The 27,174-nt window shown below is 44.0% G+C and overlaps 2 protein-coding genes across 2 annotated transcripts; one reads left to right on the forward strand and one right to left on the reverse strand.

The window, feature by feature from the left end:
* Window positions 1-7,407: 7,407 nt before the first annotated feature.
* Window positions 7,408-9,354, forward strand: LOC125509341 (uncharacterized). The gene has a single exon (XM_048674304.2). The coding sequence runs from the start codon at window positions 7,601-7,603 to the stop codon at window positions 9,101-9,103; it is 1,503 nt and encodes a 500-aa protein (XP_048530261.1). The 5' UTR covers window positions 7,408-7,600; the 3' UTR covers window positions 9,104-9,354.
* Window positions 9,355-10,079: 725 nt separating this feature from the next.
* On the reverse strand, window positions 10,080-11,646 carry LOC125509352 (heavy metal-associated isoprenylated plant protein 39). Its single transcript, XM_048674315.2, has 3 exons — window positions 11,302-11,646; window positions 11,125-11,203; window positions 10,080-10,468 (listed from the first exon to the last, which is right to left on the reverse strand). The coding sequence occupies exons 1-3, from the start codon at window positions 11,311-11,313 to the stop codon at window positions 10,239-10,241; spliced, it is 321 nt and encodes a 106-aa protein (XP_048530272.1). The 5' UTR covers window positions 11,314-11,646; the 3' UTR covers window positions 10,080-10,238.
* Window positions 11,647-27,174: the final 15,528 nt, after the last annotated feature.

Below are 27,174 nucleotides of genomic sequence, written 5' to 3' on the forward strand. Positions count from 1 at the left end.
TCCAGGTTCCGCTATTGGTTTTTGACCGGAGACGTGTCTCGGTCATGTCTACATTGTTCTCGAACCCGTAGGGTCCGCACGCTTAACGTTATGATGACAATTTCATTATGAGTTTATATATTTTGATGCACCGAAGATTGTTCGGAGTCCCGGATGTGATCACAGACTTGACGAGGAGTCTCGAAATGGTCGAGACATAAAGATCGATATATTGGATGACTATATTTGGACACCGGAAAGGTTCCGGGTAAGATTGGGACAATACCGGATCACCGAGAGGTTATCGGAACCCCCCGGGAGGTATATGGGCCTTATTGGGCCTTAGTGAAAAGGAGGGGAAAGGAGCAAGGGAGGGGGCGCCCCCCCAAGCCCAATCCAAATTGGGAGGGACCCTCCCCTTTCCTTCCTCCCTCCTTCCTCTTCCTTCCCTCTCCTACTAATAGGAAAAAGGGGAGTCCTACTCCCAATGGGAGTTGGACTCCCCCCTTGGGCGCGCCATCCTCCTTGGCCGGCCCCCTCCTCCACTCCTTTATATACAGGGGCAGGGGGCACCCCAGAGACACAACAATTGATCATTGATCTCTTAGCCGTGTGCGGTGCCCCCCTCCACCATGATCCTCGATAATATTGTAGTGGTGCTTAGGCGAAGCCTTGCGACGGTAGAACATCAAGATCGTCACCACGCCGTCGTGCTGACGGAACTCATCCCCAACACTTTGCTGGATCGGAGTCCGGGGATCGTCATCGAGCTGAACGTGTGCAAAAACTCGGAGGTGCCGTAGTTTCGGTGCTTGATCGGTCGGGCCGTGAAGACGTACGACTACATCAACCGCGTTGTTATAACGCTTCCGCTTTCGGTCTACGAGGGTACGTAGACAACACTCTCCCCTCCCGTTGTTGTGCATCACCATGATCTTGCGTGTGCGTAGGAATTTTTTGAAATTACTATGTTCCCCAACACCTATACCTCCCAAAGTTGATCTTGGGGACTTTTGTCCCATTAAATTTAGCCCTTTTGATTACTTTTTCTTGCCTCAAAGAAAACTTGTTGCTGAATGTAGAGAATATGAAATGAGTTTTAATGATCTATCTTATTATTATGGCAATACCTAGATCTATCCTTGCTTTTATGCCTAGCTAGGGGCGTTAAACGATAGCGCTTGTTGGGAGGCAACTTAATTTTATTTTTATTCCTTGACTTTTGCTCCTGTTTGGTAATAAATAATTTATCTAGCCTCTGTTTTGGTTGTGTTTTTTGTGTTTAATTAGTGTTTGTGCCAAGTAGAACCGTTGGGAAGACTTGGGGAAAGTCTTTTTAATCTTGCTGTAAAAAATAGAAACTTTAGCGCTCACAAGAATTGCTGCCATTTTTATTTGGAAAGTTATATTTAGTTAATTATTTTTCCAGATTATTAATAGATAAATTCCTCACGTCCAGCAATTTATTTTAGAATTTTTGGGGTTCCAGATCTTGCGTTACTACAGATTACTACAGACTTTTCTGTTTTTGACAGATTCTGTTTTTCGTGTGTTGTTTGCTTATTTTGATGAATATATGGCTAGTAAAATAGTTTATAAACCATAGAGAAGTTGGAATACAGTAGGTTTAACACCAATATAAATAAAGAATAAGTTCATTACAGTACCTTGAAGTGGTGTTTTGTTTTGTTTCGCTAACGGAGCTCACGAGATTTTTTACTTTAAGTTTTGTGTTGTGAAGTTTTCAAGTTTTGGGTAAAAGATTTGATGGATTATGGAACAAGGAGTGGAAAGAGCCTAAGCTTGGGGATTCCCATGGCACCCCAAGATAATCTAAGGACACCTAAACTCCAAAGCTTGGGGATGCCCCGGAAGGCATCCCCTCTTTCGTCTACTTCCATCGGTAACTTTACTTGGAGCTATATTTTTATTTACCACATGATATGTGTTTTTCTTGGAGCGTCTTGTATTATTTGAGTCTTTATTTGTTAGTTTTCCACAATCATCCTTGCTGTACACACCTTTTGAGAGAGACACACATGATTCAGAAATTGTTAGAATACTCTATGTGCTTCACTTATATCTTTTGAGTTATATAGTTTTTGCTCTAGTGCTTCACTTATATCTTTTAGAGCACGTCGGTGGATTTAGTTTATAAAAACTATTGTTCTCTCATGCTTCACTTAGATTATTTTGAGAGTCCTACAAAACAGCATGGTAATTTGCTTTAATTATGTTAGGCATTCAAGATTAATAAAAAAATTCTTATGAGTGTGTTGAATACTATGAGAAGTTTGATACTTGATAATTGTTTTGAGATATGGAGATGGTAATATTAGAGTCATGCTAGTCGAGTAGTTGTGGATTTGAGAAATACTTGTGTTAAAGTTTGTGATTCCCGTAGCATGCACGTATGGTGAACCGTTATGTGATGAAGTCGGAGCATGATTTATTTATTGATTGTCTTCCTTATGAGTGGCGGTCGAGGATGAGCGATGGTCTTTCCCTACCAATCTATCCCCCTAGGAGCATGCGCGTAATACTTTGCTTTGATAACTAGATTTTTGCAATAAGTACATGAGTTCTTTATGACTAAGGTTGAGTCCATGGATCATACGCACTTTTCTTCCTTCCACAATTGCTAGCCTCTCTAATACCGCGCACCTTTCGCCTGTATCATACACCCACAATATACCTTCCTCAAAACAGCCAACATACCTACCTGTCATGGCATTTCCATAGCTATTCTGAGATATATTGCCATGCAACTTTCCACCGTTCCGTTTACTATGACACGCTCCATCATTGTCATATTGCTTTGCATGATCATGTAGTTGACATTGTATTTGTGGCAAAGCCACCGTTCATAATTCTTTCATACATGTAACTCTTGATTCATTGCATATCCCGATACACCGCCGGAGGCATTCACATAGAGTCATATTTTGTTCTAAGTATTGAGTTGTAATTGTTGAGTTGTAAGTAAATAAAAGTGTGATGATCATCATTTTTAGAGCATTGTCCCAAGTGAGGAAAGGATGATGGAGACAATGATTCCCCCACAAGTCGGGATGAGACTCCGGACGAAAAAAAAGAGGCCATAAAAAGGCCCAAAAAAATATGAGAGAAAAAGAGAGAAGGGACAATGCTACTATCCTTTTACCACATGTGTGCTTCAAAGTAGCACCATGATCTTCATAATAGAGAGTCTCCTATGTTATCGCTTTCATATACTAGTGGGAATTTTTCATTATAGAACTTGGCTTGTATATTCCAATGATGGGCTTCCTCAAAATGCCCTAGGTCTTCGTGAGCAAGCGAGTTGGATGCACACCCACTTAGTTCCTTTTGTTGAGCTTTCATATACTTATAGCTCTAGTGCATCCATTGCATGGCAATCCCTACTCACTCACATTGATATCTATTGATGGGCATCTCCATAGCCCGTTGATACGCCTAGTTGATGTGAGACTATCTTCCCCCTTTTTGTCTCCTCCACAACCACCATTCTATTCCACCTAAAGTGCTACGTCCATGGCTCACGCTCATGTATTGCGTGAAGATTGAAAAAGTTTGAGAACACCAAAAGTATGAAACAATTGCTTGGCTTGTCATCGGGGTTGTGCATGATTTAAATACTTTATGTGGTGAAGATAGAGCATAGCCAGACTATATGATTTTGTAGGGATAACATTCTTTGGCCATGTTATTTTGAAGATACATAATTGCTTAGTTAATATGCTTGAAGTATTATGCCAAGTAGCATTCCACATCAAAAATTCTGTTTTTATCATTTACTTACTCGAGGACGAGCAGGAATTAAGCTTGGGGATGCTTGATACGTCTCCAACGTATCTATAATTTTTGATTGTTCCATGCTATATTATATTCCGTTTTGGACATTATTGGGCTTTATTATACACTTTTATATTATTTTTGGGACTAACCTATTAACCGGAGGCCCAGCCCAGAATTGCTTGTTTTTTTGCCTATTTTAGGGTTTCACAGAAAAATAATATCAAACGGAGTCCAAACGGAATGAAACCTTCGGGAACGTGATTTTCGGAACGAACATAATCCAGAGGACTTGGACCCTACGTCAAGCAATCAACGAGGAAGGCACGAGGTAGGGGGGCGCGCCTACCCCCCTCCCAGGCGCGCCCTCCACCCTCGTGGGCCTCCTGTTGCTCCACCGACGTACTCCTTCCTCCTATATATACATATGTACCCCCAAACTACCAGATACAGAGCCAAAACCCTAATTCCACCGCCGTAACTTTCTGTATCCATGAGATCCCATCTTGGGGCCTTTTCCGGAGCTCCGCTGGAGGGGGCATCGATCACGGAGGGCTTCTACATCAACACCATAGCCCCTCCGATGAAGTGTGAGTAGTTTACTTTAGACCTACCGGTCCATAGTTATTATCTAGATGGCTTCTTATCTCTTTTTGGATCTAAATACAAAGTTCTCCCCCTCTCTTGTGGAGATCTATTCGATGTAATCTTCTTTTGCAGTGTGTTTGTTGAGACCGATGAATTGTGGTTTTATGATCAAGTTTATCTATGAACAATATTTTAATCTTCTCTGAATTCTTTTATGCATGATTGGTTATCTTTGCAAGTCTCTTCGAATTATCAGTTTGGTTTTGCCTACTAGATTGATCTTTCTTGCAATGGGAGAAGTGCTTAGCTTTGGGTTCAATCTTGCGGTGTCCTTTCCCAGTGACAGTAGGGGCAGCAAGGCACGTATTGTATTGTTGCCATCGAGGATAACAAGATGGGGTTTATATCATATTGCATGAGTTTATCCCTCTACATCATGTCATCTTGCTTAAAGCGTTACTCCATTCTCTTGAACTTAATACTCTAGATGCATGCTGGATAGCGGTCGATGTGTGGAGTAATAGTAGTAGATGCAGACAGGAGTCAGTCTACTTGTCTCGGACATGATGCCTATATACATGATCATACCTAGATATTCTCATAACTATGCTCAATTCTGTCAATTGCTCAACAGTAATTTGTTCACCCACCGTAAATACTTATGCTCTTGAGAGAAGCCACTAGTGAAACCTATGGCCCCCGGGTCTATCTTCCATCATATTAATCTTCCAATACTTAGTTATTTCCTTTGCCATTTATTTTACTTGCATCTTTTATTTCTCTTTATCATAAAAATTCCAAAAATATTATCCTATCATATCTATCAGATCTCACTCTCGTAAGTGACCGTGTAGGGATTGACAACCCCTTATCGCGTTGGTTGCGAGGATTTATTTGTTTGTGTAGGTGCGAGGGACTCGTGCGCGGCCTCCTACTGGATTGATACCTTGGTTCGCAAAAACTAAGGGAAATACTTACACTACTTTGCTGCATCACCCTTTCCTCTTCAAGAGAAAACCAACGCAGTGCTCAAGAGGTAGCAATGTTTAATGAAGCTACCGACGCAGGGCTTCGCCTAAGCACCGCTACGATATGACCGAGGTGTATTATGGTGGAGGGGGGCACCGCACACGGCTAAGAGATCAACAGATTGTTCTGTCTGGGGTGCCCCCTGCCCCCATATATAAAGGAGCTAGGGGGAGCCGGCTGGCCAAGGAGGAGGGCGCGCCAAGGGGGGAGTCCTACTCCCACCGGGAGTAGGACTCCCTCTTTTCCTAGTTGGAGTAGGAGAGGAGAAGGAAGGGAGAGAGGAAGAGAAGGAAAGGGGGGCACCGCCCCCCTCCTTGTCCAATTCGGACTAGAGGGGGAGGGGGCGCGCGGCTGCCCTTGGCCGCCCCTCCTCTTCTCCCACTAAGGCCCAATATACTCCCCGGGGGGTTCCAGTAACCCCCGGTACTCCGGTAAATGTCCGAAACCTCCCGAAACACTTTCGGTGTCTGAACATAGTCATCCAATATATCGATCTTTACATCTCGGCCATTTTGAGACTCCTCGTCATGTCCGTGATCATATCCGGGACTCCGAACTACATTCGGTACATCAAAACACAAAAACTCATAATACCGATCGTCACAGAACTTTAAGCGTGCGGACCCTATGGGTTCGAGAACTATGCAGACATGACCAAGACATGTCTTCGGTCAATAACCAATAGCGGAACCTGGATGCTCATATTGGTTCCTACATATTCTACGAAGATCTTTATCGGTCAAACCGCATAACAGTATACGTTGTTCCCTTTGTCATCGGTATGTTACTTGCCCGAGATTTGATCATTGGTATCTCAATACCTAGTTCAATCTCGTTACCGACAAGTCTCTTTACTCGTTCCATAATGCATCATCCCGCAACTAACACATTATTCACATTGCTTGCAAGGCTTATAGTGATGTGAATTACCGAGAGGGCCCAGAGATGCCTCTCCAACAATCGGAGTGACAAATCCTATTCTTGATCTATGCTAACTCCACGAACACCATCGGAAACACCTGTAGAGCGCCTTTATAATCACCCAGTTACGTTGTGACGTTTGGTAGCACACAAAGTGTTTCTCCGGTATTCGGGAGTTGCATAATCTCATAGTCATAGGAACATGCATAAGTCATGAAGAAAGCAATAGCAGTAAACTTAAACGATCAAGTGCTAAGCTAACGAAATGGGTCAAGTCAATCACATCATTCTCCTAATGACGTGATCCCGTTGATCAAATGACAACTCATGTCTATGGCTAGGAAACTCAACCATCTTCGATCAACGAGCTAGTCAAGTAGAGGCATACTAGTGATACTATGTTTGTCTATGTATTCACACATGTATTATGTTTCCGGTTAATACAATTCTAGCATGAATAATAAACATTTATCATGATATGAGGAAAAACATAATAACTTTATTATTGCCTCTAGGGCATATTTCCTTCAAGGTGGAGCTGGATTTTCCCGCCCAGGCGCCCCTATATCTCGCATTCAGTGAGTCAAGCTTCTGACTCGATGAAGGGGGAGCGATATGGGCCGGCCCACGCGCGCGCCAGGCCACGGCCTCTTTGATTTCAGAGTGAATTTTCGGGAGCTGAAAAAGTTTTAGGAGGATTGAAATGTCGTGTTAATCTCAATCCTACAAGATTTTGGTTCGTTCGATTGCAACATAGAAAAAAAGAAAGGATTATTTCAATCATACAAGATTTTGGTTTGTTTGATTGCATCAAAAGGACTATTTTAAAAAGGTTTGAGTGGATCCCAGAAATCCCGTGAGAGGTAGTAAAAAAATCTTTAGATTTTTTAATAGAATTTAATCCTATGAATCAAACAACCAACCTAGGAAAAATTCTTAAGGATTCTAATTCTCCAAAATTTCTATGAAAATCAAAGCAGCCCTTAGGATGGTTTAGAGTTGCTCTAGAGTGGGCTTGGACTAGGACCAACATGGGCCGTGTGGCCCAATCTGGCACGAGCGTGTATCGACGGGACGGCAACACCTCGATGGTCGACGTTTCCTCCTCTTGGCGCCGCCGCTCCCGCCTCCTCTTCCCCCAAACACCGCAACTCAAACCATCTCGAGCCAAAGCCCCGCTCCCCGCCATTGCGGTCGTCACCATCCCACGAGCCAAAGCTCGGCGCCATGTTTCCCACAGCCGCTCGCGGGAGATGCCTTTGCGCGAGCTCCTGAGTGGCACCTCCTTATGATACGGGGCGCTCGCGCACCTCCCCTCCGAGTAGCCCGGCTGTTCTGGCCTTCCCGCCGCCTATGCGGCGACGATTCAAGAACCGGTGTCGAGGCGCCCAGCACTGGGCAGCAGGATGATGGCTGCATTCTGGAGAGAGAGGGCGAGGCGGGCCTAGATCCGTCGACCGTTACGCCCGAAGTGCTCCTCCGCATGCCGCCGCCGCCGCCCCTGCCCGGCCGGCCGGAGAGCGGCGACTATGATGCCGAAAATTTGTCCTCTGGTTCCGGTTCCAGGCGGAGGCCCCGTGAGGAATTGAGGCTGGCAGATAGGATTCTCAAGGTACTGCTGCAGGATGGCCCGGGGTTCAGCGCCCGCAAGGCGCTCGACGAAATGAACCTGAAGGTGACCAACGAGCTGGTCAGACAGGTGATGTTCAAGTTTGTTGTGTCTGTTGATAGTGTCAACCGGGAGAGGTACCCGAGGCTGGCGTACAAGTTCTTCGTGTGGGCAGGGCAGCAGGATGGGTACCGCCATAACACGAGCATGTACAACCTCGTTATGAAGGTCTTTGCCGAGTGCGGGGAGGTTAAGGCGATGTGGCGGCTGCTTGAGGAGATGACGGAGATTGGGCTGCCTGTCTCTGCTCGTACATTCCACATTTTGATATGCACATGTGGGCAGGCTGGGTTGAGGCGGAGGCTGGTGGAAAGGTTTATCAAGTCAAGTAGTTTCAACTACCGCCCGTTCAAGAGTTCGTTCAATGCGATATTGCACACGCTCCTGACGATCAAACAGTACTCTTTGATCGAATGGGTTCACCAGAAAATGGTAACGGAGGGGCACACTCCTGATGTATTGACATACAATGTGGTCATGCGTGCAAAGTATTTGCTCGGGAAATTGGATCAGTTCCATAGATTGCTTGATGAGATGGGAAAGAATGGGCTTACGCCTGACCTTCATACTTACAATCTCTTGCTTCATGTGCTTGGTAAAGGAGACAAACCGCTTGCAGCTCTCAATTTACTGAACTATATGAGTGATGTTGGTTGTGTGCCAAGTGTGCTCCATTTCACAAACTTGATAGATGGTCTTAGCCGTGCTGGTAACCTAGAAGCTTGCAGGTATTTCTTTGATGAGATGGTGAAGAAAGGGTGTGAACCGGATGCTGTCTGCTACACTGTTATGATTACAGGCTATGTGGCAGCCGCAGAATTTGAGGAAGCCCAGAAGTTGTTTGATGATATGTTGGTGAGAGGGAAGCTTCCGAATGTGTACACATACAATTCAATGATACGCGGGCTTTGCATAGTAGGTGAGTTTGATAAAGCTTGCTCTATGCTGAAGGATATGGACTTGCACGGATGCACACCAAACTTCTCAGTGTATAGTACTTTAGTGTGTAGATTGCGAAATGCTGGAAAGGATTCTGAAGCTAATCATGTTATTAAGTACATGACAAAGAAAGGCCAATATCTTCATTTGTTGTCAAGGTTTGGGGGATATAGAAGATGCTGAGGTGAGAGGGCCTATAGTAAAATGCAGAGTTGCTTGTAATTTGGTTGTTTCCTGTTCAGAAAGAGAGGTCATAAGGGAGTATCCCGTGTAGCCAATTGCACTATAATCGTTATATACTTTGCGTGTCACATTTTGTGTGGGGATACTTATTTAGCGAAGTGCACAAATGTATGTTGTATACCATAACTGTTTTATGCAAGAATAAAGTTGGACAGGATGGTGGGCACTAGTCATGACTTGTGAGTAATGAACTAGCACTGCTTCAATAGTCCTAATTCCTACACACACAAAAAACGTTTTCCTTTTGTTGAGCTGTATTCACAGTAGTTTTGCTCCTAATTTTAGTGCTGAACCAGATGGTGGGCACTAGTCATCAATATTGTTTGTAGTGTCAGATATTCATCCACAGTACAAGATGGAGCATATGGTTTTACTCAATGACGACAGAACATATAAATGTTAAATGGTAAGTAACATGCCTTCAAATTTATTTGTCCTTCGATTGGCTAGCACAGAAAGCACTCAAAACTCCCTAGTTTCATTTCTGCCAACCCTAGTAATAGGGTTAGTGGATTACATGTCACAAATCAGAAAAAAACTTAGATGAATTGTGCATTATCTGTTAGCACCAAGACCTTAAAGCCTAAGCATTGTTTTGCTTAGTGGTTCTCTTTTAGCCTATTATATCATGTTTTTAAGGGTTAACAATAGGTGCAACATGGTAGTTTAATTTTTAATATTATAGTTCTAGTCAATGTCAACCTTCTGTACGTCTGGTCCTCTGTTTCTTATAATAAAATAATATTCCAAAATTAATCTGGTAGTAGGTGCATGCCTTCAATGATTCATCACAATATTCATAGGTTTTATTTATGAGTTGCCAATTTGATGTTGGTATCCCAAAGCCGAGCATTTTAGGCATGGATGAAGAACTGAAGATAATTCGATGAGGTAGGCGTGTATAGATGCTAAGAAATGGAAGAACAAAGTGTATTCTCTTCTGTAAAGAAATATCACTAATATGTACTTTAGATATAATGGTACAAAGTCATATCTCTTAGAAACATAGACCCGTAGACAAAGCTATTAGAAGTGCACACAGGAGAAAGGCCATGGGATGGTGTGGTATGCTTTATCATTTTTTCTCCTCTTTCTTCTCCTCTTTCTTCTCTTCTTTCTTTTCCTCTTTTTTCTCCTCTTTCTTTTCTTCTTTCTTCTCTTCTTTCTTTTCTTCCTTTGCAGGTCCAACGGACACAATGTCAATCTTCCCAACCTTCTTTAATTTCTTTGCGATTGCCACAGTGTCCATCTCGCCTATGATGATCATCTTATTGTCCTTCAGATCCGCAACTATGGAATCAATGCCTGCGCACAAAACGAGGTGTGTATTGCATCATTTTCTTGCTGGTATAATAGTACTATTAGTTAATACGTCACAGCCCTTCCCATCAGTATATTCGTTCATCTTTCCTTATATGAGTTAAGATATGGTGGTCATAGAACTAGAAAGGAAAAATACCTCTTTGAAGATTATAACTGCTATATGACCGAAAACAAACTTTTCCTCATGGCATTAGCAATGAACATTGATAGTGTAAGACTGTAAGTTAAATAACATTTCGCATGCTATGATGTGGCTCTGTTGAATGGTGCTTCATGTTAATATATGCATGACAAGATGATTCCACCAAACATAATTTCTCCTCTCAAGCTTCCACCTAAAGCCGATGGCAGCGATTTGAGATATGCGATGCTCTATTGAACTGTCACCATCTTTATGTCAATGCGTGTGTGAGAATAATCCCACCTAACATGATTTCAGCTCTAAAGCTTCCACCTAAAATCTGTGCAAATCCTTTCAGATACATGAGCCACAGATTGAATGGCAAACGGATGATGCAAGAATTACTATGCCAGCTTCTGCAACTACAGATTGTATCGTCCTCTTCGATTTGAAATACCAGACCGAAACTTCCAAGTCCACGGCCAAACAAGCAGCAGAGGTGGGAGGCGACTGTTACCGTAGATATCCGCGACCGCTTCGATGGCCTTCTGCTTGGCCTTGTCGTCGGTCATGGTCGGGACCCTGAGCACCACCTTCTGTTGAGAATCGGCCGAACATACATACAATCCGAGGATCAGGCGCGAGCAATCGCATGAATTAACCCAAGAAAGAACCCGAGCCAACGTCTGCGTACCTGGGCCGCCATCCGAGCTTCTGGAGCACTGAGTGGAGTGGGCGGAGGCAGGAGAGGGAAGGGAAGGGAAGGCTGAGCCGGGAGTTGAGAATACTCTCTGCCGAGGTATTTTGAGCAATGGGAAGAGAAGAGACCAAAGCTGGTGACGGCGTCGGGTTTTGCTTTACATAAAGGTGCAAGCGTGCGTGCTCTTGCTGAACGGCAGGTTGGCACTGACGTTGAGCGATGAGTCGGACTTGCGGGTGTCTGCGTTGCGGAAGAGGTACGCGGATGTGTTTACTTTCCCTTGTATATCGTCTGTGACGTCTGAGTCTGCCCGCATCAGCTGCTGTGTGCGTATGTGCGGGATGGCGGCAGGGTCGGTGAGCTGACGGGCGAGTGCGTGCCACTGCCAACCGACCGGCGGCCGCCCCACCCACACCTTGCGCATGGAGACGGGATTTTATTCCCGGAAGAGGAGGGATGGATTGGGTCGGTCGTGGCCGGAGGCGCCGCTGCTGCCGAGTTGTGGCGCTGCAGACGCCGGGTGACCTGTTGCTTTGCTGGATTCCTTTGAGTGACTGACGAGTGAAGGCGACGGGGAAACCTCAGGCGCTCGATTTGGCTTTTTTTTTTAGAGCAACTCGATGTTGGCATACCTGCTGCCCACCTCTTTGTTTCGCGGTGGCTCGACTGTTCACGTCTACTCTCTTTTTTTTAGCAAAAACTGTTCACGTCTACTGGGAACGAAACTGTGCGGCTGCTCGGCCGAGGACGAATGGGGCACCTGCTTGTTCTGCTTTGGGCCGCCCGGTCCAGTGCCACAAGTTGGTTGGGTTCGGTGACTGGCCAGTCTTCTACTCCCTCCGTTTTTAAATCTAAGTCTTTTTAGACATTTCAAATGGAGTATAACATACGGATATATGTAGACATATTTTAGAGTATAGATTCATTCATTTTGCTCTATATATAGTCACTTGTTGAAATCACCAAAAAGACTTATATTTGGGAACGGAGGGAGTACCTCCTTGTTGCATGGTCGAACCTAAGTGCGGATTATCATAACCTGGCACATTTGCCTAAAAAAATTCCAGAACCTGGCACATCTGATCCTTATAAGAAATCGGCCATCAGAGCCTGTGATTGGATGGTTAGGAGCATAGTGATATCCTCAGTTCATCGGTGCTCGCATTTTTCTGGATTTATTTTAGACCTTCCGGTGATGCGCTTTCGATGGGAGAAGGCATTCCCGTCGACTACAAAAGTGATAAGATGATGTGCCGCCTCAGTCTCTCGGAGGTTCTTATAGGGATAGGGTATGCGTGCGTGTGTTTATAGGGGTGAGTGTATGTGCCTTGTACCGTGTTAAAAGAAAATAAATTGGCCACCGCCTCCATTAGGCATCTCTGGCGGGCAATCAACCACCGCCACCTCCTCCTTACCTCATGTCTCGCCACCAGTAGAGGAGCTGTCGATGAAGCCCATGCTGGCTCAGAGGAAAGTAGCGGTGTGGCTCTTCATCTCGTCAGCGTCGCGCCCATCCCCTTAGAGGTCTGTCATAACTGTTGCTCCTCCGGTCCTCCTGCCCTCCCTATCATCCTGATGTGGCCTTGCCCTCAATGCTTGTCATGTTGGTTGTGGATCTCATGCTGCTATGCAGTGGCGCGGGCATAGGATCCGGCTTGATCGTGGCCATGCTGGGGGGGGGGGTGCAAGCGGCACTCCTAGTGACGGTTGCTACTGAGGGTCAGGGCTAGTCGCTCCCTATTTTGTTGGTGGTCGCATCCGATCAGATTGGCGAACGTTTCGGTTAGGTGTTTGATTTGGAAGGATTTCTCCTTCAGATTCTAGCATGGTGACACTGGCTGACGGCTCATACTGGCGAGATTGCGGGATGCAACCTCCACTGTGTGTTTTGGCGGCTCAAGTATGCCTTTGACGGTGCAATGCAATCTATGCATGGTGGCTTGACGTCGAGGGTATGGTGGAGCGGTGGCGTGGTGGGTTTTCTAGACCAATGCATGTAGCTGTTGCGATCATGGAAAATTGATGGCAATAACATGATAGATTGTGGATGTCGCCTAAAGGGGGGGGGGGTGAATAGGCGCTTTAAAATAATTACGGTTTAGACTTGAACAAATGCGGAATCAAACTAGCATTTAATTTGTCAAACACAAAACCTAAACTGACTAGGCTCACCTATGCGCACCAACAACTTATGCTAAACAATATAAACAACTATGTGATAGCAAGATATATAACATGAAACACTAAGGCTATCAGAGAGTAAAGTGCATAAGTAAAGGGCTCGGGTAAGAGTTAACCGAGACATGCGGAGACGATGATGTATCCCGAAGTTCACACCTTGCGGATGCTAATCTCCGTTTGGAGCGGTGTGGAAGCACAATGCTCCCCAAGAAGCCACTAGGGCCACCGTAATCTTCTCACACCCTCGAACAATGCTAGATGCCGTGATTCCACTAAGGGACCCTTGAGGGCAGTCACCGAACCCGTACAAATGGCAACCCTTGGGGGCGGTCACCGGTACCCATCAAATTGCTCGGGGCGATCTCCACAACCTAATTGGAGACCTCGACGCTTGCCCGGAGCTTTACACCACAATGATTGAGCTCTGGCAACACCAATCGTCTAGGGCACCAAGGCACCCAAGAGGAACAAGCTCTAGGGTGCACAAACACCCAAGAGTAACAAGCTTCTCAACTTCACTTCCACGGATCACCGTGAAGAACTCAAACCGATGCACTAACTGCAATGGCAAGGGCACACAGAGTGCCCAAGTCCTTCTCTCCCAAATCCCACCAAAGCAACTAGTGCTGGGGAGGAAAATGAGAGGAAGAATGAAGAAGAGAACACGAAAAACTCCAAGATCTAGATCCAAGGGGTTCCCCTCACATAGAGGAGAAAGTGATTGGTGGAAACGTAGATCTAGATCTCCTCTCTCTTTTCCCTCAAAACTAGCAAGAACCAATAGAGCGATTGAGAGTTAGCAAGCTCAAAGAAGGTCAACAATGGGGGAAGAACACGAGCTGAAAGGATAAGGTTCAATGGGGAAGAAGTCCCCCTTTTATAGGAGGGGGAAAATCCAACCGTTACCTTGCTCCCAGCCCGCACAGAGCGGTACTACCACTACTAGGGAAAACATTATACACATAATCTTACCAGTAGCGAGGGACAAAAACAAGCGCTACTAGTACTTACTAGTAGCGCGTGGAATCCAAACGCGTTGCAGCTAAGTTCATAGCAGTAGCCCGTCTCTGGGAAGAAGCGCTACAACTACAATTCCCCTACTGTTTTGGCCAGGCTACCAGTAGTAGTAGCGGGCTCAGGTAAAGCACACTACTAATAAGGTAGTTGTAGTAGCGTGTTTCGCACGGAAAGCGCTACTGCTAATGAAAGGAAAATAAAATGAGAAACATATGGAAAAGTAAAGGAAAATGAAAGAAATAGAAAAAGGGGAAGGGAAAAAAGGAAAATGTGAAGGAAAACAAATGAAAAATAAAAATAAAGGAGAAAGGCGTAGCAGCAGCGTGCTTTCCGGACAGGCGCTATAGCTAACTTAGCAGTAGCGTGTTTTGCCAGCCAGCGCTATAGCTAAGTTAGCTATAGCTAAGTTAGCAGTAGCGCATTTCCTGGAACTCGCTACTGCTACTTCTGACTTAACCGCGCGGTTCTTCCTTCCCCGCGGCCACTTCCCCCAAATCAAACTCCTCTGCTGTCGCCGCTGTCGGCGCCCAGCATCGCCGTCGGCCGTCGCGCGCTCTCTCGTCGCCCTCCGCACGCCCCCGACCCCGACCTCGACGGCGCCCTCCGCTGCGCGCCCTAGCCCCGACCCCAACCTCGACGCCGCCTGCCCCTCCCTCGCCGCCGACACCCGAGGTGAGCACACCTCCCCCTCCCCCTCCCCTACCTCTTCCTAGCTAAAGTTTCTATGGTTCATCAAATTTCAGAGTGCATCAAATTAGTTAGGGTTCATCAAATTAGATGCTAATTATGTAACGCCCACGATGCGGCTATATCTCCCACGTGTCGAGGCACGACTTAGAGGCATAACCGCATTGTGGTTTTTGTCGCAAGAAGGGTCATCTTCACACAATCCCATGTAACTAACAAGAAAGGGATAAATAGAGTTGGCTTACAATTGCCACTTCACACAATGATCATATAATTCATACATCATCCAAAGTACACGCATAGTACGACTACAGACAAAACCAAAAGAAAAGAAGATAACCCCAAATGCTAGATCCCCGATCGTCCCAACTGGGCTCCACTACTGATCATCAGGAAACGAAATATAGTAACGGCCAAGGTCCTCGTCGAACTCCCACTTGAGTTCGGTAGGATCACCAGCACTGGTATCATCGGCACCTGCAACTGTTTTGGTAGTATATGTGAGTCACGAGGACTCAGCAATCTCAAAACCCGCGATATCAAGACTATTTAAGCTTATGGGTAGGATAAGGTAATGATGTGGAGTTGCAGCAAGAACTAAGCAAATATGGTGGCTAACATACGCAAATAAGAGTAGGATGAGAAGCTACGCAACGGTCGTGAAGCTAGAAGTGATCAAGAAGTGATCCTGAAACTACTCACGTTCAAACATAACCCAAACCGTGTTCACTTTCCGGATTCCGCTGAAAGAGACCATCACGGCTACACACGCGGTTGATTCATTTTAATTAAATCAAGTGTCAAGTTCTCTACAACCGGATATTAACAAATTCCCATCTGTCACATAACCGCGGGCACGGCTCACAAAAGTTTATACCCTTCAGGGGTGTCCCAACTTAGCCCATCACAAGCTCTCACGATCAACGGAGGATATTTCTTCTCCCGGAAAGACCCGATCTGTCTCGGAATCCCGGTTACAAGGCATTTCGACAATGGTAAAATAAGACCAGCAAGACCGCCCGACTGTGCCGACAAATCCCGATAGGAGCTGCACATATCTCGTTCTCAGGGCACACCCGGATGAGACATCCTACGAGTAAAACCAACCCTCAAGTTTCCCCGAGGTGGCCCCGCAGTCTACTCGGTTCGGACCAACACTCGGAGGAGCACTGGCCCGGGGGGGGGGGTTAAATAAAGATGACCCTCAGGCTTATAACTCCCAAGGGAAAGGTTTAGGTTGTTAGGCAAATGTAAAACCAAGGTTGGGCCTTGCTGGAGGAGTTTTATTCAAAGCGAACTGTCAAGGGGGTCCCATAATCCCAACCGCGTAAGGAACGCAAAATCAAGGAACATAACACCGGTATGAGGAAAACTAGGGCGTCAAGAGTGGAACAAAACACCAAGCAAAAAGCCAAGCCTTCCACCCTTTGCCAAGTATATAGATGCATTAATTAAAATTTGAGATATTGTGATATCCCAACATATCCATGTTCCAACACGGAACAACCTGCAAGGCACCTGCAACTAGCAATGATATAAGAGGGGCTGAGCAAAAGCGGTACCTTAGCCAAACAACGGTTTGCTAGGAAGGTGGGTTAGAGGCTTGACATGGCAATATGGAAGGCATGATAAACAAGTGCTAGGTAGCGCGACATAGCGATAGAGAGAACAACTAGCAAGCAAAGATAGAAGTAATATCGAGGGTAATGGACATCTTGCCTGAAATCCCGCAAGGAAGAAGAACGAGTCCATGAAGAAGACAAACAGACGTAGTCGAACGAATCCTCACAACTCCGGAACAATACCGAAGCTAACGAGAGAAAATCGGAAAGGAACAAGCAACATGGTAAACACACAAGCATAAACATGGCATGATGCACAACCAGGGATGATGCATGTCCGGTTTAAATATGCATGGCAAGGCAAAGTGCACAAACAAAACTACAAGTTAAGTGGAGCTCAACATGTAATAAGATGCATGTTGACGAAACACCACATTCGATTATTTAGTTCACTCCCGGTTAGGTACTCAACACTATTAAATGTTGGTTAACATGGCAAGAGGTGAAGCATAAGTAAAGTACACATTAGGCATTTTAAATGAGGCCGGAAACAACAACAATAATTCTGGAAAATCCCCATATGCATTTAGCAATTTAATGCAAACAACAATTCTAAACATTTTAAATGTTATTATCATGATGCGGATGACATGTAAAAGTTTTATGCAATTTTATGAAAATGTTGCATGAGCATGTTATGAAGCATTTGTCATCGTGGCGGAACTTGACGAATCCAGTGTCCGGGGTCGTCGCGGTACTTGGCGGTCTCGATCGGGGCAGCAAAACGTACACGAGTCGGGGAGGAACTTGACGAATCCAGTGTCCGGGGTCGTCGCGGTACTAGGTATCTTGTGGGACTTCACGGTTCGTCGTGGTACTTTGGCGGTCTCGATCGGGGCAGCAAAATGTAGTCAAACTTGGCGGACTTCGGTTCAAATAGCAACAAGCATCACAGGTGCATGTAGGCAGAGGCGATGAATCGGACAAAGGAACTTGGTGCTACCTCTTGAGCATGTTATGGTTTTCTCTTGAAGAGAAAAGGGTGATGCAGCAAAGCAGCGTAAGTATTTCCCTCAGTTTTTGAGAACCAAGGTATCAATCCAGTAGGAGACCACACGCAAGTCACCTCGTACCTACCCAGACAAATAAGAACCTCGCAACCAACGCGATAAAGGGGTTGTCTATCCCTTCACGGCCACTTGCAAGAGTGAGATTTGATAGAGATAATAATAATAAGATAAATATTTTTGGTATTTTTATGATATAAATTGAAAGTAAAGATTGCAAAATAAAATAGATTGGAAACTTGTATGATGGAGAATAGACCCGGGGGCCATAGGTTTCACTAGTGGCTTCTCTCAAGATAGCATAAGTATTACGGTGGGTGAACAAATTACTGTCGAGCAATTGATAGAAAAGCGAATAATTATGAGAATATCTAGGTATGATCATGTATATAGGCATCACGTCCGTGACAAGTAGACCGACTCCTGCCTGCATCTATTACTATTACTCCACACATCGACCGCTATCCAGCATGCATCTAGAGTATTAAGTTCATAAGAATAGAGTAACGCTTTAAGCAAGATGACATGATGTAGAGGGATAAACTCATGCAATATGATATAAACCCCATCTTTTTATCCTCGATGGCAACAATACAATACGTGTCGTTTCCCTTTCTATCACTGGGATCGAGCACCGCAAGATTGAACCCAAAGCTAAGCACTTCCCCCATTGCAAGAAAGATCAATCTAGTAGGCCAAACCAAACTGATAATTTGAAGAGACTTGCAAATATAACCAATCATACATAAAAGAATTCAAAGAAGATTCAAATATTGTTCATAGATAATCTTGAACCCACAATTCATCGGATCTCGACAAACACACCGCAAAAGAAGATTACATCGAATAGATCTCCAAGAGAATCGAGGAGAACTTTGTATTGAGATCCAAAGAGAGAGAAGAAGCCATCTAGCTAATAACTATGGACCCGAAGGTCTGAGGTAAACTACTCACACATCACCGGAGGGGCCATGGAGTTGATGTAGAGGCCCTCCGTGATCAATGCCCCCTCCAGCGGAGCTCCGGAAAAGGCCCCAAGATGGGATCTCTTGGGTACAGAAGGTTGCGGCGGTGGAAATAGGGTTTCGTGGTGCTCCTGGATGTTTTCGGGGTATGTGAACATATATAGGAGGAAGAAGTAGGTCGGTTGATCCACGAGGGGCCCATGAGGGGGAGGGCGCACCCAGGGGGTAGGCACGCCCCCTGCCTCGTGGCCACCTCATTGGTTGCTTGACGTCCACTCCAAGTCCTCTGGATCACGTTTGTTCCAAAAATCACGCTCCCGAAGGTTTCATTCCGTTTGGACTCCGTTTGATTTTCCTTTTCTGCGAAACACTAAAATAGGCAAAAAAAACAGCAATTTGCACCGGGCCTTGGGTTAATAGGTTAGTCCCAAAAATAACATAAAAGTGTAAAATAAAGCCCATTAACATCCAAAACAGATAATATAATAGCATGGAACAATCAAAAATTATAGATACGTTGGAGACGTATCAGCATCCCTAAGCTTAATTCCTTCTCGTCCTCGAGTAGGTAAATGATAAAAACAGAATTTTTGATGTGGAATTCTTTCTAGAATATTCTTCAATGTATTTTTCTCTATTGTGGCATGAATGTTCAGATCCGAAAGATTCAAGATAAAAGTTTATTGTTGACATAAAAATAGTAATACTCCAAGTATGTTTAATCTAGCAATTATGTCTTTTCAAAATACCATAGCCAAAGAAAACTTATCCCTACAAAGTAATATAGTTTGGCCATGCTTCATTTTCGTCACACAAAATGCTCTCATCATGCACAACCCCGATGACAAGCCAAACAATTGTTTCATACTTAGCCTTTTCAAACTCTTTCAACTTTTACGCAATATATGAGCGCGAGCCATGGACATAGCACTATGGGTGGAATAGAATATGATGATTGAGGTTGTGTGAGAAGACAAAAAGGGAGAAAGTCTCACATTGACATGGCTAATAAATGGGCTATGGAGATGCCCACCGATTGATGTCAATGCAAGGAGTAGGGATTGCCATGCAACGGATGCACTAGAGCTATAAATATATGAAAGCTCATCAAAGAAACTAAGTGGGTGTGCATCCAACTCGCTTGCTCACGAAGGCATAGGGCATTTGAGGAAGCCCATCATTGGAATATACAAGCCAAGTTCTATAATGAAAAATTCCCACTAGTATATGAAAGTGACAAAATAAGAGACTCTCTATCATGAAGATCATGGTGCTACTTTGAAGCACAAGTGTGGAAAAGGGATAGTAACATTGTCCCTTCTCTCTTTTTCTCTCATTCTTCTTTTTTTTATTTGAGCCTTCTTTTTTTGGCCTCTTTTTTTTCGTCCGGAGTCTCATCCCAACTTGTGGGGGAATCATAGTATCCATCATCCTTTCCTCACATGGGACAATGCTCTAATGATGATCATCACACTTTTATTTTCTTACAACTCAAGAATTACAACTCGATACTTAGAACAAAATATGACTCTATGTGAATGCCTCTGACGGTGTACCGGGATTGCGATGAATCAAGAGAGATATGTATGAAAAATTAAGCATGGTAGCCTTGCCACAAATACGATGTCAACTACATGAGCATGCAAAGCAATATGACAATGATGATGCGTGTCATAATAAATGGAACGGTGGAAAGTTGCATGGCAATATATCTTGGAATGGCTATGGAAATGCCATAATAGGTAGGTATGGTGGCTGTTTTGAGGAAGATATAAGGAGGCTTATATGTGATAGAGTGTATCATATCACGGGGTTTGGATGCACCGGCGAAGTTTGCACCAACTCTCAAGGTGAGAAAGGGAAATGCACGGTACCGAAGAGGCTAGCAATGATGGAAGGGTGAGAGTGCGTATAATCCATGGATTCAACATTAGTCATAAAGAACTCACATACTTATTGCAAAAATCTACAAGTCATCAAAACCAAGCACTACGCACATGCTCCTAGGGGGATAGATTGGTAGGAAAAGACCATCGCTCGTCCCCGACCGCCACTCATAAGGAAAGCAATCAAAGAACACCCCATGCTTCAAATTTGTCACATAACGTTTGCCATACGTGCATGCTACGGGACTTGCCAACTTCAATACAAGTATTCATCAATTTCACAATTACTCAACTAGCACACCTCTAATATTACCACCTTTATATCTCAAAACAATCTATCAAGCATCCAACTTCTCTTAGCATTTAAAATTTATAACCAAGGTGAATTACCATGCTGTTCTAAAGGACTCTCAAAATTATATAAGTGAAGCATGAGAGATCAATTATTTCTATAAAATAGAACCACCGCCGTGCTCTAAAAGATATAAGCGAAGCACTAGAGCAAAAATTATCCAACTCAAAAGATATAAGTGAAGCACATAGAGTATTCTAATAAATTCCAATTCATGTGTGTCTCTCCCAAAAGGTGTGTACACCAAGTGTTATTGTGGTAAACTAAAAAGCAAAGACTCAAATCATACAAGACGCTCCAAGCAAAACACATATCATGTGGCGAATAAAAATATAGCTCCAAGTAAAGTTACCGATGGACGAAGACGAAAGAGGGGATGACTTCCGAGGCATCCCCAAGCTTAGGCTTTTTGGTGTCCTTGGATTTTACCTTGGGGTGCCTTGGGCATCCCCAAGCTTAGGCTCTTTCCACTCCTTGTTCCATAATCCATCAAATCTTTACCCAAAACTTGAAAACTTCACAACACAAAACTTAAAAGAAAATCTTCGTGAGCTCCGTTAGTAAAAGAAAACAAACCACCACTTCAAGGTACTATAGTGAACTCATTCTTTATTTATATTGGTGTTAAACCTACTGTATTCCAACTTTTCTATGGTTTATAAACTCCATTACTAGCCATAGATTCATCAAAATAAGCAAACAACACACGAAAAACAGAATCTGTCAAAAACAGAACAGTCTGTAGTAATCTGTAGGTTTCGAATACTTCTGGAACCCCAAAATTCTAAAATAAATTTCTGGACGTGAGGAATTTATCTATTAATCATCTGCAAAAAGAATTAACTAAATATCACTCTCCAGTAAAAAATGTCAGCAATTCTCGTGATCGCTAAAGTTTATGTTTTTTACAGCAAGATCAAAAAGACTTTTCCCAAGTCTTCCCAACGGTTCTAATTGGCACAAACACTAATTAAACACAAAAAACACAACAAAAACAGAGGCTAGATAAATTATTTATTGAATAACAGCAAGGAAAAATATTGGGTTGTCTCTCAACAAGCGCTTCTCTTTAAAGCCTTATAGCTAGGCATAAGATTTCAACGATGCTCAAATGAAAGACAAGAATTGAAGCACAAAGAGAGCATCATAAAACACGTAACAAACACATCTAAGTCTAACATACTTCCTATGCATAGGCATCTTATAGGCAAACAAATTATCAAGGCAAGCAAAAACTAGCATATGCAAGGAAGCGAAAAGAAACAATAGCAATCTCAACATAACGAGAGGTAATTTAGTAACATGAAAATTTCTACAATCATATTTTCCTCTCTCATAATAATTACATGTGGGATCATAAGAAAATTCAAAAAAATAGCTATCACATAAAATATTTTCAACACGATCCACATGCATGCAAAGTTGACACTCTTCCAAAATAGTGGGATTAACATTAACTAAAGTCATGGCCTCTTCAAACCCACTTTTATCAAAAACTTCATAAGATTGAACATTCTCCAAATATGTGGGAGATAAAGTTGACACTCTTCCAAACCCACTTTCAATATTATTGCAAACATTATTATCAATCTCGTATTCATCATGGGGCTTCAATAAATTTTCAAGATCATAAGAAGAATCACCCCAATCATGATCATTGCAACAAATAGTAGTCATAGCAAAACTAGCACCCCCAAGCTTAGGGTTTTGCATATTATAAGCACAATTGATATTAATAGAATTTATACTATCATCATTGCAATCATGCGTTTTATTCAAAGATCCATCGCGAATCACTCCATAAAGTACTTCATCACAATTTTCAGATTCACGAATTTCAAGCAAAACTTCATAAAGATAACCTGGTGCACAAAACTCACTAGCTATTGGTTCATCATAATTGGATCTCTTAAAAAGATTAGCAAGCGGATGAGGATCCATAGATCTTAGATTCTCTGTTTAGCAATAAATAAACAACTATTCCAACCAAACGAGCAAACGAGCCAAGTAAGACATCAAAGCAAATGGAAAGACAAACAGAAGAAGGGCGAATAAAACGGAAAGGGTGAAGTGGGGGAGAGGAAAACAAGAGGCAAATGGCAAATAATGTAATGCGAAGGGTAAGAGTTGTGATGGGTACTTGGTATGTCTTGACTTGGCGTAGATCTCCCCGGCAACGGCGCCAGAAATCCTTCTTGCTACCTCTTGAGCATGCGTTGGTTTTACCTTGAAGAGGAAAGGGTGATGCAACAAAGCAGCGTAAGTATTTCCCTCAGTTTTTGAGAACCAAGGTATCAATCCAGTAGGAGACCATGCGCAAGTCACCTCGTACCTACACAGACAAATAAGAACCTCGCAACCAACGATATAAAGGGGTTGTCAATCCCTTCACGGCCACTTGCAAGAGTGAGATCTGATAGAGATAATAATAATAAGATAAATATTTTTGGTATTTTTATGATATAAATTGAAAGTAAAGATTGCAAAATAAAATAGATTGGAAACTTTATGATGGAGAATAGACCCGGGGGCCATAGGTTTCACCAGTGGCTTCTCTGAAGATAGCATAAGTATTACGATGGGTGAACAAATTACTGTCGAGCAATTGATAGAAAAGTGAATAATTATGAGAATATCTAGGTATGATCATGTATATAGGCATCACGTCCGTGACAAGTAGACTGACTCCTGCCTGCATCTACTACTATTACTCCACACATCGACCGCTATCCAACATGCATCTAGAGTATTAAGTTCATAAGAATAGAGTAACGCTTTAAGCAAGATGACATGCTGTAGAGGGATAAAGTCATGCAATATGATATAAACCCCATCTTTTTATCCCCGATGGAAACAATACAATATGTGTTGTTTCCCTTTCTGTCACTGGGATCGAGCACTATAAGATTGAACCCAAAGCTAAGCACTTCTCCCATTGCAAGAAAGATCAATCTAGTAGGCCAAACCAAACTGATAATTCGAAGGGACTTGCAAAGATAACCAATCATACATAAAAGAATTTAGAGAAGATTCAAATATTGTTCATAGATAATCTTGATCATAAACCCACAATTCATCGGATCTCGACAAACACACCGCAAAAGAAGATTACATCGAATAGATCTCCAAGAGAATCGAGGAGAACTTTGTATTGAGATCCAAAGAGAGAGAAGAAGCCATCTAGCTAATAACTATGGACCCAAAGGTCTGAGGTAAACTACTCACACATCATCGGAGGGGCCATGGAGTTGATGTAGAGGCCCTTCATGATCAATGCCCCCTCCGGCGGAGCTCCAGAAAAGGCCCCAAGATGGGATCTCTTGGGTACAGAAGGTTGCGGCGGTGGAAATAGGGTTTCGTGGTGCTCCTGGATGTTTTCGGGGTATGTGAACATATATAGGAGGAAGAAGTAGGTCGGTTGAGCCATGAGGGGCCCACGAGGGGGAGGGCGAGCCCAGGGGGTAGGCACGCCCCCCTGTCTCGCGGCCACCTCGTTGGTTGCTTGACGTCCACTCCAAGTCCTCTGGATCACGTTTGTTCCAAAAATCACGCTCCCGAAGGTTTCATTCCGTTTGGACTCCGTTTGATATTCCTTTTGTGCGAAACACTGAAATAGGCAAAAAAACAACAATTTGCACTGGACCTTGGGTTAATAGGTTAGTCCCAAAAATAATATAAAAGTGTAAAATAAAGCCCATTAACATCCAAAACAGATAATATAATAGCATGGAACAATCAAAAATTATAGATACGTTCGAGACATATCACTTGGCAGATGCAAGCAGCAGCACGGGGCTGGCAGAGGCGATGCGGGGCCCACGCGGAGGGTTGAATTAGTCAACTGGCAAAGCGGGACTGCAGCGGTGGATGCAGCGGCTCGGCGCAAGCAGGGCGCCGCGGCTCCGGGAACATGGTAGGCCGGCAGAGTCGCAGGGAAAGCCGAGATCCACCGGATCCTGGCGGAGCACGCCGACAGCAACGTCGGTCGGCCGAGAAGCATGGGACGGCCACAGCGATGGTGGTCGATGCATAAGGCGGGGCCGCAGGCATCCATGGCCTCGACGAGGGGTCGGGCGCGAGGCTCTTGTGGTGGAGGCGACGAGCGGGCGGCGGCCATGGCAAACGAGGATGTAGGATGGTGAGGTCTCTGGCGACCTGTTGCTGGTCGGGACGACGAGGGATGGCGAGGGAGCGACTTGGGGCGGCGACGATGGGTGCAGGCGCGGCGGCGCTGCCGGAAGAGAGGCTGGCGACATGGAGGAAGGGAGAGGCCATGGATCGGGCGTAGGAGATCCTCTCCTGAGCATGGTGGTGGCGCGAGGGAGGAGAGGGAGACGAGTGACCGAGGAAGAGGGGATCGAGCGCAGGGAGATGGGGATCGAGCAGAAGGCGGCTGGCAGAGGGAGAGAACGAGAGGAGGGGGTCGGTGCCTAGGGTTGGGAGGGGGTTGTTGGGCTGGCCTGGGTGCGGGTGGCCTAGGTGGGCCGTCGCGGGAGGTTTGGAGGCCCAGGAGGCCGGCGGGCGCGAGCTCTCTCTCCCTCCCTTTTATTCTTTAGCAGAAATGTATTAGCAAGAAGAAAAAGAAAGAGAAAGTTAGGGAAAATAATTTGAGCATGGGATTTATTTTCTTGGACTCGCAAAAAGGAGCTTGATCCAAGAAAAATAGGAGTGGGCATGAATGAAAGATTAAATTCAAATTCCTTTAAATTTAATCCAAATGGTTTGAACTAGGACAGGTTTGAGAAGTGTCCAAAAATGTTGAGACTTTCGGAGGAGCCTCAATAAATGGAGAAGGAATTGTTGGCAAGGTTTGGGGATCAACTCGAAGCAGAAAAGGCATGGGTTATTTTTGCACGCGTGTTATGGTTAATTCCAAATCAATGGAATATTTGATATAGCTCCCTAATATTGGGAGGATATGTTATAAAGAGGAGTCACCATGTGAATTCCCTTGATTTAAATAGATCAAAAATCTATGCAATTAATTTAGTTGATTTTTAAAAATGAAATGACATGATGGCATGATGACATGATGCGATACAAAATAAATGGAGCTAGCAAAATCAAACACACAGTGATCACGAAATATATGGGAGTCTTCTGGAGCGTCGGTCTTGGGGCATCACAAATTAGGGCAGTAGTTCCTAGGTAGGTTCATCTAATTAGTTAGTAAGAACTAGGGCATCACAAATTAGGGCAGTAAGAATTAGTTAGTTAGCAAGCAAAATGTAACACACGGTGATCACAAAATATATGGAAGTCTTCTGGAGCGTCGGTCTTGGGGCGTCACAACTCTCCTCCACTTACAAGAGATCTCGACCCGAGATCTAAGGATGGCATTGGGAAGAAACGGAAGAGGAAGAGGTAAAACAAAGTTGCTTCTTTGACAAACGAGTGAAACCAATGAACCTTGAGAGGTTAAAAATTTGAAAGAAGGACACGACAGAGTTGAACACAATTGAGAGCACTCCGGTAGAAAAGAGAAACAAGGAACACCATGTGAACCTTGGAGGTTGCAAAGCTATGAACGATGAGCACAATGGACAACAAGGAATTGAAACCACTCTGGTTGAAATGATATAAACAAGGAATAAGGAAGAACAAATTCGGACAACACTCCGGTTGAAAAGAGATACAAGACTTGATAAGATGAAAGAATTCGAATGAAAACACAACACTCTGGCTAAACGGATAGGCAAGGAAAAGAACATGATATTTACAAAATGAGATGATTGGTCAAAGAGAGCAACATCATCATGCCTCCGGGACGAAAGAATAGAAGCTGGATTGATGGAAAGAAAAGAACAGAGAAGAAAATGACAAATCCTACCACAAATGAATTTGAAAGCATCCTTAGAAAGAAGGATTGAATGGAGCTGTTGAAAATTAAACAACAAAAGAATAAGGTTGTTGTGGGCTCATGGAAAACGTCTCAAAATTATGAGGTGGAATTCTGCCACTAACGGAAACAATAGATTGGATTGATATCAACAAGGAGACGAGAAACTTATTTCACCAGGAGGATAAATGAAGAACTTGGGTCATTTATAAGCACCATAAATAGCAACAATCCTTAGGGAAAGCTTTAGGTGAAATATAACCCAAGATAACTCCAATGAAGAGATTGATGGGTTGCAAAGGATCTCCTGA

Source organism: Triticum urartu, chromosome 1A (assembly GCF_056163025.1).
Source record: "Triticum urartu cultivar PI428250 chromosome 1A, HENAU_Tu73, whole genome shotgun sequence".
Lineage (NCBI taxonomy): Eukaryota > Viridiplantae > Streptophyta > Magnoliopsida > Poales > Poaceae > Triticum > Triticum urartu.